Here is a 19517-nt window from a genome sequence, read left to right on the forward strand (position 1 = left end):
CTGCTGTTGCTTGAAGATCTTCTTACGTGAAGATGAGGAACTCATCAGGATCCCTTGATGGCAGAAAGGGTCCTGGGAGATGTGGTCCTCCTTCCCGCACTATATCAACCGGCGCAGAAGACTGCGTCAACCCCTTAATAGGGAGGAGGTCACCGTCTTCCTCTCAGCCCACTCCGAGGAGAGGGATGGGGGGGGGGGCGAGGCAAGGACTGGCCACCGAAAGTAAACATGAACAACCCAGGGTGACATGAAACAAACTCCTGCCCAGCGGATCCGAGAGGGTGCGATTTGGGCGATACCACACTGCTCTCTCGGTCGCTTAATGCGGGGAATCAGGGTGAGAAGAACTGCACCCTGTAACCCCCAGACGTGTATCTGAAACGAAAGGGAAAATGATTAATAAACACACACACAATTCCTGAAAGAAAAAGAAATGCGGATCTGGTGTTAGATCCAGGTCCGCCTCCTACAGACACTAAGCAAAAACTGAGTTGCCTGGTGCCTGTCGGAGGGTGTATACTGCCGGGGAGGAGTTATTTTCCTTTTTTTGCATAGTGTCAGCCTCCTAGCGACAGCAGCATACACCCATGGTTACCTGTGTCCCCCAATGAAGGCTCCGAGAAAGAAAAGGTCTTTAGTCAATATCTGATTGCTGAGGGTGAAGGGTGTCCTTCTGCTGGGACAACAACTGACCGTTGGAACTGGCCGCTATTCTCAATGCACGACTGAGGTGGAGAACTTTGCATAAAGCGACAACATGGGACGCATGAGTTGCGTTTGGTGACTGTCCATCCTGTTGGCGGCTATGCAGAAAGTTCTTGCAGCCAGTTTGTGCCGTGTGTGGTCCAGTCATAGGCTTCACTTGTCATTACGAACCGACTACCTCCTTACCGGACATAATCCTCACACAGCTTGTGGAAATTCTCTCGTTCAGCGTCACATTTAAGGTCATCAAAAAGCTTGTTTAGCAATACAGAAGCGCTCATTCTTGTGGTCTCTGTAACCGCCAGACTGCCAGGGATCTCTACCAGTGAACCTCCGACTTCAAGGATTTTCTTTAAACCTAAAGCAAAGAAAAGATTCCTTTACAGAGCGCATAAAAAAAAAAATAAAAAAAAAATCAGCTGTTCAGCAAATGCATCCCAATATGTATAACAACATATCCACAGTACTACTTAAAAAAAAAATCCAAAAATACATACATATATATATATATATATATACACACATACATACAGTGGGGCAAAAAAGTATTTAGTCATTCAGCAATAGTGCAAGTTCCACCACTTAAAAAGATGAGAGGCGTCTGTAATTTACATCATAGGTAGACCTCAACTATGGGAGACAAACTGAGAAAAAAAAATCCAGAAAATCACATTGTCTGTTTTTTTATCATTTTATTTGCATATTATGGTGGAAAATAAGTATTTGGTCAGAAACAAACAATCAAGATTTCTGGCTCTCACAGACCTGTAACTTCTTCTTTAAGAGTCTCCTCTTTCCTCCACTCATTACCTGTAGTATTGGCACCTGTTTAAACTTGTTATCAGTATAAAAAGACACCTGTGCACACCCTCAAACAGTCTGACTCCAAACTCCACTATGGTGAAGACCAAAGAGCTGTCAAAGGACACCAGAAACAAAATTGTAGCCCTGCACCAGGCTGGGAAGACTGAATCTGCAATAGCCAACCAGCTTGGAGTGAAGATATCAACAGTGGGAGCAATAATTAGAAAATGGAAGACATTCAAGACCACTGATAATCTCCCTCGATCTGGGGCTCCACGCAAAATCCCACCCCGTGGGGTCAGAATGATCACAAGAACGGTGAGCAAAAATCCCAGAACCACGCGGGGGGACCTAGTGAATGAACTGCAGAGAGCTGGGACCAATGTAACAAGGCCTACCATAAGTAACACACTACGCCACCATGGACTCAGATCCTGCAGTGCCAGACGTGTCCCACTGCTTAAGCCAGTACATGTCCGGGCCCGTCTGAAGCTTGCTAGAGAGCATTTGGATGATCCAGAGGAGTTTTGGGAGAATGTCCTATGGTCTGATGAAACCAAACTGGAACTGTTTGGTAGAAACACAACTTGTCGTGTTTGATGGATGCAACTCAGTATTCTTTTTCCTCCAAACACCATACCTACTGTAAAGCATGGTGGTGGAAACATCATGCTTTGGGGCTGTTTCTCTGCAAAGGGGCCAGGACGACTGATCCGGGTACATGAAAGAATGAATGGGGCCATGTATCGTGAGATTTTGAGTGCAAACCTCCTTCCATCAGCAAGGGCATTGAAGATGAAACGTGGCTGGGTCTTTCAACATGACAATGATCCAAAGCACACCGCCAGGGCAACGAAGGAGTGGCTTCGTAAGAAGCATTTCAAGGTCCTGGAGTGGCCTAGCCAGTCTCCAGATCTCAACCCTATAGAAAACCTTTGGAGGGAGTTGAAAGTCCGTGTTGCCAAGCGAAAAGCCAAAAACATCACTGCTCTAGAGGAGATCTGCATGGAGGAATGGGCCAACATACCAACAACAGTGTGTGGCAACCTTGTGAAGACTTAAAGAAAACGTTTGACCTCTGTCATTGCCAACAAAGGATATATTACAAAGTATTGAGATGAAATTTTGTTTCTGACCAAATACTTATTTTCCACCATAATATGCAAATAAAATTATAAAAAAAACAGACAATGTAATTTTCTGTATTTTTTTTTCTCAGTTTGTCTCCCATAGTTGAGGTCTACCTATGATGTAAATTACAGACGCCTCTCATCTTTTTAAGTGGTGGAACTTGCACTATTGCTGACTGACTAAATACTTTTTTGCCCCACTGTATGTATGTATGTATGTATGTATGTATGTATGTATGTATGTATGTATGTATGTATGTATGTATGTATATATATATATATACACACACATATGATATTTTTATACAGCTGTGTCTCTGGTAATCAGATATAATCAGTAATAATGAAGAGAGGAGAGACACAAAAATTGCAGTCAATGAGTTCCTGGCATCCAGGTCAGTTGGCCTTGGAGGATAGTAAATAAAATGCAAGGTGGGCTTTTTTTTCCTTGTGGTACCCATCACACCATTCATCATAGACTCCCAGCCATGCACAACACTGCTTAAATTTCCAAACTGGTAAAAAAGAGCATGCGTACCATTGTCTATAACCCACAATGTCATGCCATTGTTGGGATCCCGTAGTGATTTTCGGGGCACCACCTTTATGAGAAGGTTTAGGGAGTTCTCTCTGCCATGTGACGAGACGCTTGCTTGGGTTAGCATTTCTAACAGATGATGAATCATTGACTTCAGCTCCTTCGAAGGATCTTCAATAAATAAAACATTGTGTCACCCATATTTAAGGGCAGACATATCTTCCTCTTTATGGTCATTGTAGCACTTAAAAGCCTTTACCCAAAACGACTGCTCCTTCCTTCCCACGAACATCCTTAGTCATGCCTTCTTTCAGAGCATCAAACATTGCATGGAGGACACTGCAAGCAGCAAGAGACACCGGCTCATTGTCCATGGCCATCACTGCACAGAACGTCTCCATTCCCACAGCGCCCAGGACAGATACTGTCTAGACATACAAGAGGACAAAACTATACAACATGACCAAGAGTCATAAATCTGTCTGCAATAATACAAGCATGTAGCAACAAAAATGAAGAATATGATTATTCCATATACATTGCATCCCAATATCTATCTAATAATACACTTCTTCATGTCAGACTAATAACCAATGTCAGACTAGTCTGCAGATATTTCTATATCACGCCCTCAATATATAATAAAACGGACTACACAATACACAGTTGATTGTAGCACTCTTATATTAGTGTGAATCATGTCATTTCAGGAGTGTGTGCACTTAATACACCATGGCGTAAAGAGCTGCAAAGACATTAATTATTAATGGAAATAAAAGCAGTAAGTGCAAACGCCAATCAGCAATAAAATCTTGACAACTTTAGGCTACGGGCATTTACAACTTTAGTCTACGGACACAAGCGACTATTCTCTCTTCCAAGAAAATCAGGTCAATAATGTAAATGCAACTCAGATACTCTAATCGAAGTTTGACCAGAGTGTGATCTGATTCTCTCGGATGAGAAGATAGAGAAAAAAAAATGTCTCTATCTTCTCCATTCTGTGAATTCGCAGAAATCGGACTGCACTCAGATGTCATCCGTATACAGTCCAATGTTTTCCACGCACTCATAGCGACTTAAATGGATGAGTGCATTCCGATTTGCGGAGCCAGTCGAAGCATGATGCCATTTTATTCTCATGCTGAATTGAAAAAAAGAATCGTGCTCCCAACATGGTCAGGCCAAAGACAACCACAGCAGAGAATAGCAGATATATTAATATTTATTTATTTAGTGGCGAAAATATCAAACCATAAAATGTACAAAAATTAATAAAGCATATAAAATCAAGATAATTTTTGTATGTATATACTTAAAGATCTGCTTGTGCACATATCATATGGCAGGCATATTATATAATATATTGTAAGGACTGCATCTAAATCCTACCAAGCACCCCATATAGCATGTGAGTGAGAATGCTAAGGATAAAAAGAACAGGAAGGAAAAAAAGAAAAAAGGGCGGGGGACCTTTTACTTTATAAAAAGTGCATAATACGTGCATACATCAATATTCCATCCAGTGTAAGAAAAAAGGGGGACACAACAAAGCGCAAATAGTGCAAAAATGTGCAATCTATAAGGTGCTATAGGTAGATAACATACAGAGCCACTTACTTCTGATGTATAAGATTTGATATAGGGTCTGCCAAGTTGATATGATGCACCCCGACGCACGTTTCGGACGCACTGTTCCTTCGTCAGGGGTATTAATATATCTGCTATTCTCTGTTGTGGTTGTCTTTGGCCTGACCATGTTGGGAGCACAATTCTTCTAGCTTTTTGTGGTGCTATCATCACACTATTGACACATTTGGTGGTCTCCGGGTATTGCAATACAATTTGGTAAAAATAACTTCTTATATCACTGATTTTATATAGTGCCTTGATATCACTAGTGTGTTTTATTAATCATGCTGAATTGGTATAATAAAAAAAAAAATGCTGATCAGCACTGCCACACTGGTCCGAGTTCTACACTCGTGTGAGCGAGCGTTTATGAGAAGTATTTGTTCAAAGAGCATGCGTCTTCTAGGGTAACACTGAATTACAAGACTAAACTTTAAAGTTTAATGACCAACAGGAGAAGAGAAAAAAACTCTTTCGAACATCTTCCATTCTACATTAGTATTTATAAGCCAAAACCAGACAAGGACCCGAAACACAGAAGAGGTGCAACTCTTCCCATTATCATTTCTCTCTATCAGTTTCCATGCCTGGCTTTCTTTGGTTTGCAATTTTTAATGCAAAATATTGACCAGAATGCGCTGAATGATTTCTACATATAACTTGGTCCTGTGTTCTCCTGGATACACAGCCCCATATTCTGGACCCCTGCAGCTATCTCTACTAATGAGTAGGATATGGTTAAACTGTCTCACACTGGCCATATGTGAACATACCCCGATGCCTATACTTATGTGATACTTACTAATATAGCACTTTAACTACACTTCCCGTAAATATCTTGAGAATAACCAAGTTGTGATTTATGGGACATTTGTTAACTAGATCTAAAAAAAAACCTGACGGGAGATTCATCCGGCCCAAACCACAGGCAGCAGGAATCAGAGGCTATTGCAGCAATGTTTCAGAAAAAACATACTTTGTAAAGACGGCTGGGGATTAGTGATGAGCAAATGTGCTCCGATAAGGTGCACCTCAACTAAAAGCCCAGATCCTTAGATCAGTAACAGAACACACATTGATAGGACACTTCATAACTTTCCCAAATTCCTATCAAAACAATTACAGCACATCCTGCACTGAACCAAATTTATTATATATTTTAGGAATCGGTCCATTTTATACCCATTGCAACTCCGACTCCACTACTCCCAACTTCACAGCCCTGATCAAAACATCGTATCTACCCCAAAATGGTATCAATAAAAATGTCAGCTCTGAAAAAATAAGCCCTTACACAGCTCCAGATCCCGAAAAATGTAGACAAAAGCAGAAAAAAGTTTGACAATTTTCTGATTTTTTTTTCACCACTTAAAAAAAAAAGCACATTGTGGAACTTTGAAAAATTGCCTGTGTTAAAATGAAGTAGTATTCTGCAATAAAAACTGTAGACATGAAGAGATTATATATCTCAAGCAGCATGTTCTTGATGCATAAATAGCAGATATACAGATTTTTGTGCAGGTGAGCTAGCGCTCATTTTCCCAAAACATTGTGTTAAAAAAAAAAAAAAATGCCAGCTGCATATTCTCAGAGTCTTACAATTCAGCTTGAAATTTGGAGTGAAATCTTACCCGAGACTGATGACCAGTGCAGAGCCCAACTAGTGTCCTCAATGCTGCCAGCACCATGTCTGATTTTTTAGTTTCTAGCATCCGCTGCAGAAGACGAACCCCATCACTCTGAAATATCTTCTCTGCTCCAGCGTCTTCTCGAGCCAAGACTACTAAATTTTGTGCTGCCTGCAAAAACAGGATTTTTGGTTGCTTACCGTAAAATCTGTTTCTCGGAGCCTTCATTGGGGGACACAGGAACCATGGGTGTATGCTGCTGCCACTAGGAGGCTGACACTATGCAAATAAAAAAGATAGCTCCTCCTCTGCAGTGTACACCCCACCGACAGGAAGTAGGATATTCAGTTAGTGAGAAAGCAGTAGGAGAAGCAACGTGTAAAGAAGAAAGAATAATGATATAATAAAAATCTTCATTTATATAGCGCCGGCAAACTCCGCAGCGCACCACAGTTTAACAGTTTAACACAATAAACGGAGCTGTTCAACTTGGGAGGGTGCTGTGTCCCCCAATGAAGGCTCCGAGAAACAGATTTTACGGTAAGCAACCAAAAATCCTGTTTTCTCTATCGCCTCTCATTGGGGGACACAGGAACCATGGGACGTCCCAAAGCAGTCCCTGGGGTGGGAACAGCAGAAAAACTCCATTCAGGACAGAGTACTCATCACTGCCGCCTGCAAGATCCTTCCGCCTAGGCTGGCAACTGCCGAAGCGTAGGTATGGAACTTATAACATTTGGCAAATGAGTGAACGGAACACCAGGTTGCCACCTAGCAAAGTTGTAGGGCGGATGCCCCATGGTGTACCGCCCAGGAGGCGCCCACTGCCCGGGGCAGAGTGAGTCCTAATACCAGGAGGAGTCACTCTGTTCTTGACCCGGTAAACCTCCAGAATGGCAGGTCTGATCCAGAGAACAATCGTGACCTTGGAGGCCGACAGGCCTCTTGGCGTGCCGTCTGGAATGACAAAAAGACAGTCCGTCTCCCTAAAGAAGGAGGTCCTAGACAAATAGATCCTCACCGCCCTGACCAGGCATAGCCTGCTCAGCAAACGCTCCAGAGAATCGGCCGGAGCAGGACAAAGGTGGGAAGGACGATCTTACTAAAGTAGAAGGAGGACACCACCCTGGAAAGAAAAGGCGAAGAAGGCCGTAAAACTACCCTATCCTGGTGAAGAATCCAAGAAATGGGGCGACAGGAGAGAGCCACCAACTCCGAGGCGCCCATAATGGAGGAAAAAAACCACCAGAAACGCCACCTTTCAGGACAGAACAGACAGTGAGGCCTCATGGGGAGGTTCAAGGGGGGAACCCCACTGAGCCTCCAGAACAAGATTGAGGTCCCAGGGATCCACGAGAGTCTGGTACGGGAGAGCCGCATGTGCCACTTCTTGAAGAAAAGTTCTGATCTGAGAACAGGACTGATATAAATCTTTGTACCATGGTAGCCAGTAGCTAAGGACTACTGAAAGGGACTTCAGAAAAGGAATGGAAAGGGATGCTATCTGACCCTTTAGTGAACTAAGAGCAAGGCCAGCATCAAGTCCTACCTAGAGAAAACGGCCAGAATGGAAGGTTTCAACGGCAAAGCTGTTAAATTGAGCCACCAAGAACTCTGTGGCAGATCCGTCCTTGGTACAGAAGATCTGGCCTGTCTGGGGGCCTCCAGTGGGAGTCCGCGAGGAAATGGACGATCTCAGCGGACCAGAAAATTCTGGGCCAATCTGGTGAGGTCAGAATGATCGGAACCCCCTCCGCATTGAGCTTCAACAGCCTGGGAAGGAAGGGAAGGGAGGAACAAATAGGGAAGTACAAAATGCAACCCAGGAATGGTCAAAGTATCGGTATCCGCAAGAAGAGGATCGCGGACCTGGGAACAAACAGTGGAACCTTAATAAGCAGTCGGGACGCCAGGTGATCCGTGTCCGGAGTTCCCCATCAAGGCAAATTTAAAGGAAGACCCCCTGAAGAAGGGACCATTCTCCTGCCGTAAGGCCCTCGTGGCAGAGAAAACACCTAGTTGGCCACGCCGGGGATATGCACTGCTGATAGTGCCGAAAAGGTCGCCTCTACCCAGAGGAGGATCTTGGAAAGCTCTGCCATTGCCCAGAGACTGATTCCCTTCCTGGTAATAGACATATGCCACAGCCGAGGCATTGGACGTCTGGATTCTGACTGGCAGACCTCTGAGAAGCCTTTCACAGTGACTCAGGGATAGAGGAATGGCCCCTATCTCAAGGGTGTCGATCGGCAGAGAGAACTCTTGCTCCGATCAATGCCCCTATCACTGACGGATAGCGAGAACCGCGCCCCAGCCGGGAAGGCTGGTGACTGCCGTCACCACCTGCCTTGGGAGGACCGGACCTGGGGAAAGAGAGGGAATGACAGCCACTAGTTGAGGGCTATTAGAGTCGAATGGAAACCCGGATCAGAGGATCCAGAGACAGCACAGACGTGTCCCACTGAGGAAGGAAGGTCTGCTGAAGTGGTCTCAAGTGGAACAGCGCAAAAAAGAGTGCTCCTGATGCTGTCACCATGCGTCACAGTACCATCTTTGCTGAACAGAGGGAAGGCAGCCGAAGGCCTTGCAGAGGGCGTATGTAGAATTGCCCGCTTCTCCTCAAGAACAAAAACCCCCGACTGACAACGTGCCTAAAATACGAGACGCTGACTCGGAACAAGACAAGACCTTGTTCTGTTGGCCAGCCACCAGAAACAGGACAGGGAGTCGGACAATGGTCAGACTCTCCTGGGCCTGAGAGAGAGGCAGGCATGATGAGGAGAATTGCCCGCTTCTCCTGACTTCAAGGTATGGAATGAGCACTAGGCCCCTGATCCTCAAAATGGCCATAAATGTGGCCATGATCTTTATGAAGACACAGGGAGCGGTCGCAAGACCGAGCGGCAGGGCGACAAGCTGGAAATGACCCTTCTGCATCGCGAAACGAAGGATAACTCAGGAGAATTGCCCGCTTGCTGGGAAAATCAGGGCATGGAGCATGGCATCTTGGATATCCATGGAGCACAGGAATTCCTGTGGATCCATGGGAGCCAGAACCTTACAGAGGAACTCCATCCTGAAATGCCGCAGGCGGAACCTTCTGTTCACTAACTTCAGAGCCAGGATGGGTCGAACTGCGCCGCTCTTCTTTGGCACTACAAGCAGGTTTGAATAGAAACCTGTGAAGCGTTCCTGCTGTGGGATGGAAACGCTAACCTCCGAACAAAGAAGGAAGGTGATGGACGCAAAGAAACCTGGGATCAGAGGAGGATTTGAAGAAGCGATTCCGGGCCTCGAAGCGGACCCTACCTTGTATCCAGAGGATACCACCTCCCTGATCCAAGCGTCCTCCACCGAGGCCAGCCAAACATTCCTGAACAAAACAGGAGACGCCCGCCCAAACTGAAAGGAACGCTGGGCCCTTAGCCCGAGTTCTGCCGAGGAAGATCTGCCAGATCTAGGCCTGGTGGACCAACCATGGGAGTTGCGGGGACGCCGGGAAGGAGTAGGCTTAAAGGAAGCCTTTTGTCTAGCCAGACGAGATCGCGGTCTGTGTTAGCTAGAGGAAACAGCGAAAGGACAAAGGGAGCTCGTGCCTCCCGTGGCGTCCTTAATAATGTGTTCCAGCATTAGCCAAAGAGACGGGCCCCCTGGAAGGGGAGGCTGGTAAGAGATTTCTTGAAAACAAGTCCGCCTGCCGTGTCCACCATATTGCTGGACGCGTGAGCTGCACAAGCCACACATCTAGGGGGGCAGATACCAAAAATTTTCCTGCACAGGAAATCTGGTCTGTCAGGTCAGCTAGCTCCCCCGGAGGAGCTCCAGCCGGGGTGCTCTTACAAGGCTGTATAATCCATCTATCCATCATAGAAGCAGCCATTTCCAAGGCTGATTTATCCAGCGATTCTATAATTGTATCCTTGGAATCCATGAGGGAAGTGGAGGGGCCAAGTTGGTAGACAGTCTGGGAACTGACAAGTCCACCATTGGCCGCATTCTGCCGTCAGTTAGCGATGAGCTCAGGGGAGAAGAAATATAGGATACCGAGATGCTTCCCTGTCTGAAGCATCTGGTATGGTTCGCCTTTCCCCTGACAAGCACCACCACAAATTCAGTGTGTGGGGCAAAGACCTTGAAACCAAGTCTGAAACTTCCTCTACAAACATGACCGAGGACGCCCGTCTCTCTCACTTGAGAGAGAGAGAGAGAGGAACATCAGGAAGAGGGGTCTCACCGTTCCAGACCAGAGGGCGAGAAGGAGCGGAAAGGAAGGTGTCAGACATCCATGGAGCTGATGGTGGACGTCCTCGTCTCCTCCAACCGACAGGCTCTGTTGGGCGAGTGGGTGAGGGACGGAACTGGGACCGAACTTCTAAACACGCTTGTGTGCTAGGATCATGGTCCTGCTGTCGGATCTATGAGGATACGGGGTGGCAGTACATGCCGTACTCATAGTCCATAATGTGGGATTACAGGTGTGAATATTCACCCTGTATCCCTCCGAGAAAAGGAACCTAGAATTTCGCTCCTGTCTGGATCTCTTGTGGCCCGAGTTGAAAAGGCCAGACGGAGAATCCTGTGACCCACTGGCAACTGCGGTCAAGCCCGGACCCCAGGGTCGTGACATCCTGGTGTCTCAGTCTCGCCGGGGTAGGGACTCCTGGACGGACAGTGGAGTTGCTGCAGCTGACCAGCGGAAGCAGGAGAACAGGAACGCTCTCCTTTTAGGATTAGTCCTGGGAGCAGACCCACTAAATGATGACCAAAGATTAGGGGAAACAGGAGAGGGGAGTAATGGACTGCATGGCAGAGCTACTCACCGCAATAGTAGGGTCCTATAGACTGCTCCCGGCTGTAGCTGCGGCCAGATCATGGCACAGGTCCAGGGCACCAGCAGGGAGACGGCGACCTAAGGAGGATGCAGGGGACCCAGGCGCTGGGGAATAATAGCCACCAGGTCCGGAAGAGAACGCTCCCCAGTAAAATAGCGGCGATCCCAGGCCGAATGGGGCGGCTGGGAGAAGTGGGCGGAGCTAGCTGCTCTGTACAGGAATGGGTACAGACTAAGCCGCCTATAGGGGAGCACCAAGATGGCGCCGGTAGGCGGCTATGACAGTCGGGCGGGAGAAAAGCCCGCCCGACAGAAGAGGAAGTGGGCGGAGTCGGCCCCGGAAGACTAGGCCCGAGTAGAAGCCGGGGGCTAAATTAGAGTCTGGCGGCCGCCGGAGAGGGCCGGGGGAAAAAGCGACGCGGCTGCCGTAGGGATGCCGCGCCAATAAAAAGAGGACAGTGCGGCCGCCGGAAATAAAGGGAACAGCGCGGCTGCCTGTAAAGGTAACCGCGCCGAGGCATAAGGCAGAGCGTCCGCAGCCAGGTAGGAGAAGACGCGTCTGCCTGCAAAGGCTGCCGCTTCGGAAGATGCCGGCGGGGAGCAGAACGGGCGCAGCCGCCTGCAAAGGCCGCCGCGCGGATGAGGGGGTCTGTCACAGCAGCTGCAGTGAGCAAATGCTGCCTGCAGCTAAGATCCCTGCTGCCTAGTAACAGTGACGACTGCCCAAGGTGAATCCTGCCTACTCTGGGATGGGTGGGGAAATACTCACCTCACACATCCCACGTCGTCCGTTACTAACCTTAATCCAAGGAAGGCATGAGACGTCCAGAGAGCTGTGATGGACGTCCTCGTCTCCTCCAACCGACAGGCTCTGGTGGGCGAGTGGGTGGGGGACGGAGCCAGGACCGGACTTCTGAGCACGCTTGTGTGCTAGGATCTTGGTCCTGCTGTGGAATCTATGAGGATACGGGGTGGCAGTACACGCCGTACTCATAGTCCGTATTGTGGGAGTACAGGTGTGACTGTTCACCCTGTATCCCTCCGGAAAATCTGAAAGAAAACGACGCACATTGAGGTAGATAAGGGTCTAATGAAAGACCCGTGTCCACCTCCTACTGACACTAAGCTAAACTGAATATCCTACTTCCTGTCGGTGGGGTGTACACTGCAGAGGAGGAGCTATCTTTTTTATTTGCATAGTGTCAGCCTCCTAGTGGCAGCAGCATACACCCATGGTTCCTGTGTCCCCCAATGAGAGGCGATAGAGAAAGTAAGGCATAGAATTTACTATCCTCCTAGGGCAGCATGACTTCCCATCATCTCCCAATCTATCACTACCTTCTGTTGCTTATCCACATCTTTCTCTTCAGGATCGAGCAAAATATGAAACATCTGCTCCACCCGGGAGTCTGTAGAGGACATGAGCCGCACCTATAGAAAATAATTTTAAGATTTATTAGAAAAAGCAAAGACGTACTTATAATCTAAGTTGTTCTACATAGGCAATATCAGCATATGATAAAATCAGACTTTTACAGCTTAGGCAGTATTCACAAGGAGGTTTATGAGTAGTGGATCTGCTCCAAGATTGGTACTCCGCAAAAGTGACTGGAAAAATCGGCCTATTCATTTCAATACTGTTCATGTGATACGTTTGAGTGTTTTTTTTACTTGAAAATGTTTTGAAAAGCGCCTGGTGGGAAAAAAAAAAAAAAGTGGGTATGACTTGTAAGTAGAGGAGGGCAGACACCTGGATGTTTGGGTCCACCTGAACACTTAAAAAGAAGTTTGGGTTCAGGTACAAGAACAGTACCCAAACCCCACGTCTTCGTGATTGGCAGCAAAATCATTACAGCTGGATAAATAGCAGCGGTTCCCACGCTGTCAAATGACAGTGTGAGCCTGCAGCTGTGATCGTAGGTAAAAAGTTTACATCCGGTCACTGGCGTTGGGCTAATGGGACCAAGATGCGACCATTGAGGCCGAGAAGCACTGAGGAATGAGCTGTTGGGAGTGCAGCATCAGTGAGTAGCGGTGACCTCATCGATGTTACCACGGGTCACGGAGGCTGCGTTCCCAGCAGATATGCATTACAGCATGGGACAGAACGACCGACAGGTGAGGGATATTTTTGCTTTATTACAGGAGACGAGGGATTCAATGGGATTGGCATTAGGTGAGTATAACTGTGTTTGTGATTTCTAAATAAAAATAAATAAATAAAAGTGTGTTTCGTCTTTATTTCATACAAATGACTATTCCGGCTGTGTGTTTATTTACACCACGCGGTATCTAGAGGATTTGTAATGGATAGGTGTCTTATAGACGCATCACCATTACTAATCCTTTACTAATCTATTCTAAACTCTGCTGCCCGACTAATTCAACTGTCCCCTCGCTATTCCCCGGCCTCTCCCCTCTGTCAATCCCTGCACTGGCTCCCCATTGCCCAGAGACTCCACTACAAAACCCTAACCATGACATACAAAGCCATCCACAACCTGTCTCCTTCATACATCTGTGACCTCGTGTCCCGGTACTTACCTACACGCAACCTCCGATCCTCACAAGATCTCCTTCTCTACACCCCTCTTATCTCCTATTCCCACACTCGCATACAAGATTTCTCTCGCGTATCACCCCTACTCTGGAACCCTCTACCACAACACATCAGACTCTCACCTACCATCGAAACCTTCAAAAAGAGCCTGAAGACCCACCTCTTCCGACAAGCCTACAACCTGCAGTAACCACCGATCAACCAAACCGCTGCATGACCAGCTCTACCCTCACCTACTGTATCCTCACCCATCCCGTGTAGATTGTGAGCCCTCGCGGGCAGGGTCCTCTCTCCTCCTGTACCAGTTATGACTTGTATTGTTCAAGATTATTGTACTTGTTTTTATTATGCATACCCCTCCTCACATGTAAAGCTCCATGGAATAAATGGCGCTATAACAATAAATAATAATAATAATCCGTGGGCTTGATGTTACCGGACAATACAAAGGTGACATCAACCCCACTTGCCACCCTCTACAGGGCAAGTGGGAAGAGACGGGCAAAGTGCCAATTCTAATTGATGCGCCTTTTCTGGGTGGCTGCGGGATGCTATTTTTAGATTGGGGGCCAATATCCATGGCCCCTTACCAGCCTGAGAAAAGCAACCCCCAGCTGTCAGTTTTGTCTGGCTGGTAATCAAAAAAATACAGGGGAACCTGCACCATTTTTTTTTTTAAATACCGTATTAAGTTAGAGCTCAGGCACAGGCTGATGAATACTCCCATCAGCCACCGCCTGCTCTCGTTGTTATTAATGGCAGCAGTAGTCCCATCAGCGGAAGCCAGTGACCGAAGGTACACTTTTTACCTCCGATCACAGCTGCAGGCTCACGTTGTCATTTCACAGCGTGGGAACCGCAGCTGTCTGATCGGCGATAATGATTTTACAGCTGAAGCAGTATTTGCCACGCTGTCATGCACATGAGAGCACAACAAACACCCGGTGTACGAGGGCCCAAACCCTAACATAGACTTCTGGCCCAAACAGCAGGTGTTTGATACAGACGCCGACCTTTACTGTTCGGATTCGTCCATCTCTACTTGTAAGGCTATGTGCACACAGAGTTCTTTAAAACTGGGAAAAAAAAAAATTTTTTTAATTAGAAACCAGTTCAGGAAATTCTCCTTCTTTGGGGCGATTTTGAGGTGTTATTTAATTTCATGAAATGGTTTTGTAGAGTTTCTCAAGAGTTTTTGACTTTTTTTTTTTCCTGAACCATTTGTTTTTGCAGACTTTTTATTGGACAGTGCCTAGTTTGGGTGGATTCCATCAGAAGACAGGATAAACCATTTTAATAAATGTTAAATGGATTACTTTCTTTATGAAAAAAGAATGATATTTGTCTGTAAACTGAATACCTTCTCCTGTGTCTGGACTCCTAAGTTCCTCACAGCATCCTGAAACACTTTATTTTTTGGTTCCAGAGTGAGACATCTCCGAAGATCAAGTATGGCCTGGTCTAATTTGCCTAATTTCTCCAAAGCTTGACTGCGCCTGAACAAAGCCTTCACATCACCTCCGTCCACCTCAATTGCTGTCAAAAGAGTAAACTAATGTTAGCGAAACTGTCCATGGACTCGTCCCAGACAACCAAAGCTCAAGAAACCAACAGAACAGGATATGAAGAGAAGATTGTGTAAGGATGAAACTTTAGTTGTGGGTGTCCAAAAAAACAAAAAACAATTCACAACAGACAATGAAGGTTTTGGTGCAAACATAAGGCCATTTGGGAAAAATAGAATGACATTGTATGAACCCACAGTATGTACATTTCTAATACTTCACTTCCACTTACCTTTTGATGCATCTTCCTCCGCCTTTGCATAATCCTCCTGGAAAACACAGACATCAATATAACTGCCAACAGGAGGAAAAAGTGATAAAGGAAGGATGATCCAACCCAACGGACATGCAATCTTCTTTATTCAAGTAGGTAATAGAGGGCGACTGGCAAAACATTCATAACTAAGGGTGCTGCGGCACCTGAAACACGTAGATGCCATCTTTGATTTTAGCATGAATGCTTCAGTCGTCCTCTGTACGATAATTACTTGAATAAATAAAATTGCATGTCCGTTGGGCTGGGTTATCCTTTATCAAATAAAAAGTAAAAGCTGTTACTATCAGAGCAGTACCCAGCAGTATGGTCACTTAACTACTCTCCACTGCAATCTCATCATACCCATCCTCCGCTGTGTACCCAGCGCTCACATTAGTGCATCAACTAGGAAGACACATGGTTGTTCTAACAATCTGACTAATGGCTGCACAATCTTCTGTGTAAAAACAATGGTGTAGAATAAGGTCCCTTAAAGGGGCTGTCGTTAATCTTGGTACTGATGGTGCTGGATTTGCCAGTTGATGATACACAGCACGAGTCATATGAGCACAGCTGAGTTGCATGCTCCATACACACCTACTATGAACGGTGTGTGCTGCCTGATTTTTGTAGCCATTTTACTCATTAGGCCAGATTAAAAAAAAAAAAGTTGGGGTGGGGCAGTATTGGGACACTTCCCATGGATGTGAGCACAACCTCAGTGTAAGCTCCATTTTCCCTGTGATGTCTCATAGAAGCATGCTTCCCACTCACCCCTTGGCAGGTCTTTGGTGTGTACATACCAGCTTCAGGTGGCAGGCGGCGCGGTTCCTATGTAGTACGGCTGCATCCTTCTTATCCGTGGATAGCTTCAGTGCTTTTGTGTAACATGACAGCGCTGTTTCGAAATCTCCAGATTTGAAGTGCATGTTACCATCTTCTCTGAGGTTTTCTGAATTCATCTAAGGAAAGAGTCCAATATCAAGACGTGACAAAGCCAAGTAAGATACGGTACATTATTACCAGATCAGGAATGGTTAGTGTGCAGTTCACTGACAGGAAGAGTAGTAAAGGATTTACATGGGTCTCCCAAGAACGGAGGTTTATTTTTTGATAAGCTGTCCAGAAAAAAAAAAGTCTAATTGGCAACTCTGGCCCTTAGTACTGATGGGTGAACTTGAACGGTAAAAATCGGGGTCCGTGCATGGACGTCTGTGTTACTATTCCTGTTTGGCAGCCCAAACAAAACTTGTTGAAAGGCTGCAAAGCAGCCAATGAACAAGCTTTACCTGTGTGGGCACTTCCAGCTCAATCACAGTTATGTCAAGTCTTGGCATGGCTGTGATTGGCCGGCACAGTATGTACAAAAGAAAAAGAAGATGCGGGATCTCTTCTATTCACGATTACCAGCCAAGAAAAACTTATCAAAAATAGAGGGGTCCCCACACACTTTTTTAAATTATTTAAATAATTAAAATAAAACGACATGTGTTTTCCCCCCAATTTTTGATAACCAGCCAAGCTAAAGCAGACAGCTGGTGGCTATTATTCTCAGACTGGGAAGGGGCCATGGCTACTGGCCCTCTGCAGCATTAAAATAGCAGGCCCCAGCCTCTCCAGAAAACGTTAGAGGGGAAACTAGGGCTGCTATTTTCATGTTGGCAATTCTAGCACTTTTCACGACTTGACCTGATGAATTGACAAGTGGGGTAATAGTTTTGGGGTTGATGTCAGCTGTTTTATGTCCGCTGACACTAAGCCTAGGGGCTAGTAATGGAGAGGTATCTAACTCACTGATATATTTATTAGTATGGACAGGCGGCGGCTGCTGAATACTCTTATCAGCGTTGTCTGCTCTCATTGCTATCAGAGAGACAAGGCAGGAAAGCAGTACTCCTCAGCGTATGCCTGACCAACAGTGACAGCTGCTGGCTCACACGCGGTCATCGGTGTGAGAACCACAGAGCTGTGACCGGCAGTAATGTGGAAGGTTACTGGCGATCAGAGTCGCTGTTTCTTGCATTGTCACACAGATGACAGCGTGGGAACCACCGAATGTTTGGGTCTCCCATTCATTTGAATGGGGTCTGTGTTGTGGTACCCGAACAGAACTTTTTTTTTTTTCTTAAAGTTCAGTAGAACCCGATGGACTCGAACATCCACAGGTCTACCCATCACCACACCCTCCCTGCAAAGTCACAGTATGGAGGAGTAGGAGCACTGGTGCAGCACATATACACTCTAGTCAAAGTCATGGATGGTAAAGGTAGAGCTGTGCGGCTTCCGTCAGGCCATGTGACTTCTTCATACTCCTCCTCACGGCGGCCATGGGCCAAAGTCCTACTTACTAGTGATCTTTGGGAATCTCAAGCTAAGTTCCCATGATGAGCATTCGGTGAGTTTTCGACGTTGCAGATCACTTGTGTAATCTAAATGAGTCAGATATATTTTTTATGCCCATACTACTATTATGATAAAGTATTTTTACTTTAGTGGCTTGAAAAAACTCTTCCTAATTACGTAACATCCCCTTTAATTTCAGGTCTATAAATGCGATAGTGACTGCGCTCTCCTCCTACTGAGTGTGTCGGTCAGGCTTCCCACAGGACTGCGGAGACCCACAATCTTCTGTCCTCGGGGGTCCTCACGCCGATCATTGGGAATGTGGCACAACCAGGAGCCCGTCACCGAGAAGCAATGTATTACTAGTGCCCCAGCCTATGTGGCTGATCTGTCAGCATCGCCCCATTAATAAGTGGGTGTCCGGCCATAATGGTGCCCGTGCCAATGCCGCAGGGAACATCACAGTCACTGGTGGTCTCACAGTAATAATGGGGCTGAACAGTCACCGCTCCAAAAAGTCATGTGACAAAAGTCGTATCAAAGTCGCATGTAAATCGCAGCCCCCGCCGAGTGCATGAATGTGAGGAGTCCAGGACATTTAGCACCAGGCTTCTCTATGGAGCCGGATGTGCAGGGACACAGCCGACAGCGCCGCACATTATCTCCACATCCGTCCTCGCCCACCGCGCTCCAGTTCTCACCTTGTCCGAGTTGGTCTCCCCCATCTCCAGGTGACGATGAAGGCCGCACCCGGAGCCGCGCTCTTTCCCAGCTGCCCTACCCCGCAGTCACCTCCCTGCAGCCGGCTCTCTGCAGCCCGTGCCTGGCTCCGCCCGCCGTGACGTCAGTACAAGCGCCTGCCAATACCTAATATGGCAGTGCTGTCATCTGCCCGGCCCAGATGTGTGAGAATGGCCGCACACACAACTGCGGGACAGTAGGGCGCGTGTGGGCCCCGCACATGCGCACTATACACGCGCCTTTCCAGATGTGACAGATGCAGAATTGCCGACATTCGCGATTGTATATCTGGAAGATTGTAAAGAAGGAAGCAAAAAGTGGCCCCAGCACCATGTACTATCTTAGGCCCCCTTCTCACTGGATTCTTCCCCACTCTCAGTGGCCCTGTCAGGGCTTGTATCTAAATCCCCCACTAAACAGGATTCAGACTCATGAGCCAAAGGGCATGTAATAGTATGCAGGTACTGAGTATGTCACCACCGAACAGACAGACCAACAGTTGTGGGGTTTAATAACAGGAATCAGGTTCTCCTCGCAGGGAGGAAGCAATGGAATATAACTAGCATCAAAACAGTGCAAAAATATGGGAGTCAAACAGTGTAACAAAAGTAAGCAAGATTTCTTGAGAAAAGAACACTTATCAGTCTGATGAGAATTTGCTTGAAGGGTCGTCTTCCCCAACGTAGGCGCCGAGATACAGCGGCACTTGTCGTCCCTCTGTTGTCCGTGGGCTGAGTAGTCTGTAGGAACCCGCTGTCTGGGGTTTCAGGAGTTAATGTGATAT

The 19517-nt window shown here is 46.7% G+C and overlaps 1 protein-coding gene across 1 annotated transcript in view; it reads right to left on the reverse strand.

Moving 5' to 3' along the window:
• The window catches only part of UNC45A (unc-45 myosin chaperone A), a 63431-nt gene extending 44581 nt beyond the window's left edge, over positions 1 to 18850 (reverse strand). Inside the window, exons 1-9 of the mRNA XM_077263557.1 lie at positions 18694 to 18850; positions 16453 to 16611; positions 15626 to 15662; positions 15189 to 15364; positions 12607 to 12699; positions 6441 to 6608; positions 3437 to 3605; positions 3178 to 3348; positions 892 to 1063 (exon numbers count right to left, since the gene is read on the reverse strand). Of these exons, the coding sequence (XP_077119672.1) occupies positions 892 to 1063; positions 3178 to 3348; positions 3437 to 3605; positions 6441 to 6608; positions 12607 to 12699; positions 15189 to 15364; positions 15626 to 15662; positions 16453 to 16611; positions 18694 to 18717 (1169 nt within the window). The 5' untranslated portion in view covers positions 18718 to 18850. The remainder of the gene's footprint in view (positions 1 to 891; positions 1064 to 3177; positions 3349 to 3436; positions 3606 to 6440; positions 6609 to 12606; positions 12700 to 15188; positions 15365 to 15625; positions 15663 to 16452; positions 16612 to 18693) is intronic.
• Between the last annotated feature and the right edge of the window lie 667 nt (positions 18851 to 19517).

Source organism: Ranitomeya variabilis, chromosome 5, assembly GCF_051348905.1.
Source record: "Ranitomeya variabilis isolate aRanVar5 chromosome 5, aRanVar5.hap1, whole genome shotgun sequence".
In the NCBI taxonomy this organism is placed as follows: domain Eukaryota; kingdom Metazoa; phylum Chordata; class Amphibia; order Anura; family Dendrobatidae; genus Ranitomeya; species Ranitomeya variabilis.